General features: G+C 45.1%; 1 protein-coding gene across 1 annotated transcript in view; it reads left to right on the top strand.

Moving 5' to 3' along the window:
* The first annotated feature begins 1,428 nt into the window (after window positions 1–1,428).
* Window positions 1,429–3,276, top strand: part of CNTNAP2 (contactin associated protein 2) — a 62,558-nt gene continuing 60,710 nt past the window's right edge. Inside the window, exons 1-2 of the mRNA XM_007469884.1 lie at window positions 1,429–1,549; window positions 1,784–1,970. Of these exons, the coding sequence (XP_007469946.1) occupies window positions 1,429–1,549; window positions 1,784–1,970 (308 nt within the window). The remainder of the gene's footprint in view (window positions 1,550–1,783; window positions 1,971–3,276) is intronic.

The following is a 3,276-nucleotide window of genomic DNA, read 5'->3' as shown; positions in this document are numbered from 1 at the left end:
TTCCTGCTAATCAGATTTCCAGATGATGGAAAGTTAGGAGGGAGAGCTGATATGGTAAATAAGAGAATCAAAGTTCATTCTAGTATCATATGCTAAAGCACTTGGATCGCTGGAAAATTATAATTAAGTGTAAGTTATTCTCATTATTTAAATGGCTATAACTCTGAGCCCAAACCAATAAAATGAAGGTTAAATACAAGCTCGTGCATTTAGGTTCAAAAAAATCAATTACACGAGTCCAAGATGAAGGAGCTGGGGGACAGCACTGTGCCCACAGGGACTTAGCTGGGAGAAGAAGACGATTTTACAGCCGCCATGGCAAACGCACAGTATCCAGGTGGCTGGGCATTCTTGGAATGTCATCCGGTTTGAAGAGCCACGTCGTGAAGGGGACATTGACAAACCAGAAAATGGCCAGCAGAGGGTGACACTCAGAGAACAGCAGAGGGAATTGAGGGCGTTTAGCTGAAGGAGAGGGGGCTTGGGGAAGTGACATCCTTTTTGTTTTTGTTTTTGTTTTTGTGGTACGCGGGCCTCTCACCGTTGTGGCGTCTCCCGTTGCGGAGCACAGGCTCCGGACGCGCAGGCTCAGCGGCCATGGCTCACAGGCCCAGCCGCTCCGCGGCATGTGGGATCTTCCCGGACCGGGGCACGAACCCGCGTCCCCTGCATTAGCAGGTGGACTGTCAACCACTGCGCCACCAGGGAAGCCCTCATTTCTTTTTTAATGTGAAATGTAAGAAATTATGATAAAAACAAAAGAAAATTATGATTACTCGTATAACATATAACATTTGTGATTAAAAATACATTTTTACGAAGAAAGTCTGATTCCCAGGGAACAATTTTCTGCTTATAAACATGCAGTAATATCAGATGGCCACCTTTCATTTACAGGCTCCAGGTTCATAGAAAAGGGGAGAACCCAGTAGTGTTTTCCCAGTTCTCTCGCCCAAAGATGGCAAAGAGAGAAAAACCAACCTTCCAAGACAATAGGGGAAAACTGTCTCTGTAAGTTTTCAGGAAAAAATACATAAAGGATGACAGCAAGCTACAAATGGACGAACCCAGATTATTTAGAATGTGGGTAGAAGCACTCAAGACTAGAATTAAACAAGACTTAAACACATTATGTTTTCCCACCCTTGGCGCAACCTATTATGCCACCTATTCAATAGCTATTTGAAAAATGTAGGAGTGTCGTACTTTTTAACTCCACGGACCAGTTGTTTCTTTGTTTGACTGTGAGAGTCACAGGGAGGAAATAAATTAGGGCCTTTCCAGATCGAATTGACATTATCTAGTGCTCCGTCATGATTGCAGGCTTAAGTAATCCTAGTGTCCTAAAAACATTGTGAAACACAGATCAGGAGGTGGAACTCACTACATGTGGTGACTCAGAGGGGGAATGAGAAGCTCAGGCACAGCATGAGGAAAGGCAGGAGTGCCAAGTCGGGAACAGAACTTGAAGCAAGCCCGTCCCTCTGTTCACTAACCGTGGGCAGCGGATGCTGCGTCATCCAGCCTGGACCCCTCTGGTGGAAGCCAGGCATGCTGAACTGCATGAAAGCTGTCCAGCACTGAGCTACTTGCTACAAACATTCTGGAGTTTTCATCCATTCAAACCCCACCCCCAACTGTTTTCTTCCTGTGTTGCTCAGTGCATCTGCGTCTGGGTAAACTTCAGAAACTCCCTCTCGTGTTTTCTTACGAAAACTCTTTGGCTGGTTATATCTGAAAATACTTTTTTTCAGCTTGTAGTTCTTTTTCTTTCCCTTCTAAGCATTGGAGTCTAAGAGTGTCTCTCTTCCGGCGGTCGACTCAGTCAAAGAGAAAGCTCTGCTCTCAGCCACCTCCACGCACCTCATGGATTCAAGCCGCTGGTCCCGAGTGGGCCCCAGCACAGGCCTGCGAAGTGTTCCCGGCACCCCAGCCCTGCTATTAGAAAACAGTGGAGAAAAAGCCCTCCAGTATAGCAGCGTGATCTTTACATTTGATGGGAGCACATTATTAGCAAAGCGACATTTTTCCCTCAAATAATGTATTTTCCCTCCTTATTAGTGGATATATTTGCAGGACACATAAAAAAATATATTGGGCAGTGATCCATCATTCAGCTTAATTCCGCATCTCTCCTGGGTGCCTTGTGATTCAAAATGAGTACGGAGAGCGTGGTTTGTGCTTACGGATTTATCTCCCTATTAGAAAGGCGAGGCCCCAGCACAGGAGATGACTACAGAGTGGGGCAGAAGAGCACAGATAATAACACTACAGGAGATGAGGAGAAACCAGCCAGGCACACATCATTCACTCGTTCATAAGCACCCTCAAGGCAAAGATGTGGACTCTCTGTCTTTCATACCCTAGCCATGCCCCATAAAACAGAAACAGAAACAGCCTTACTCATTGGTTTCATTGCAATAAGCATGAAAAGCTCCAATCACACAGATATTGGGCAGATAAACTAATATGATGAGAGATTTTTCATCTGATTCTGACCTAAATTTGTGAATGTCACTGTAATACTTTCTAATTAGAGGCTCAAAAGACGATTGATAAAGTCCAACAGCCGTATAACCCTGCACATTTTTTTACATTTAAGCCTCACATCAACCCTTGGAAATAGATACTCTTTTTCATCCTCGTGCATTCATCCCTGTTTTACTGGTGCCTTCTAAATAAGTGCCAGGCATTGTGCTGTGTGCTGGGGATGCATCAGTGAAGAAAGATGCAGAGTCCCTGCTTTCATGGAGCTGACTTTCTGGTGAGGGAAAAAACAGCAAACAAGAATAAATAAATGCGTAAATGCTTTAACTCTCTGATAAATACTATGAAGAATATAAAACCTGTAATATGATACAGAGTCATCAAGGAGGAGGTGAGATCTCTAGAAAGGATTCTCTAAGGAGGACTTGAAGGAGCCAGATCTAAGGAAAGGGTGTCCAGCTCTTAGGAGCAGCAGGAGCAAAGGCCCTGAGGCCAGACAAGGCTGGTGGTCTCCCAACAGAAGGAAATCAGGTGTGGCTGACTTGGTGACCAGGAGGAGAAAAATAGAAGCTGGGGTCAGAGAGGCGGCAGCAGCCAGTTTATAGAGGGCCTCGTGGGCCTTGGCAAGAAGCGTGGATTTTATTATGAGTTTAAAATATCATTTGTCCTCTGGGTAATGGACTAAGCGTGCGTGGAGGGAAGGAAACAAGGTGGGAGGTGACTTCAAGACTCCAGGTGAGAGAGATGATGGCGTGAACTGGACAGTAATTTGTGGAGAGGGACCAAAAT

The sequence above is a fragment of the Lipotes vexillifer genome, unplaced genomic scaffold, assembly GCF_000442215.2.
Source record: "Lipotes vexillifer unplaced genomic scaffold, Lipotes_vexillifer_v1.1 scaffold472, whole genome shotgun sequence".
Lineage (NCBI taxonomy): Eukaryota > Metazoa > Chordata > Mammalia > Artiodactyla > Lipotidae > Lipotes > Lipotes vexillifer.
This window is presented reverse-complemented; position numbering and strand designations above follow the sequence as displayed.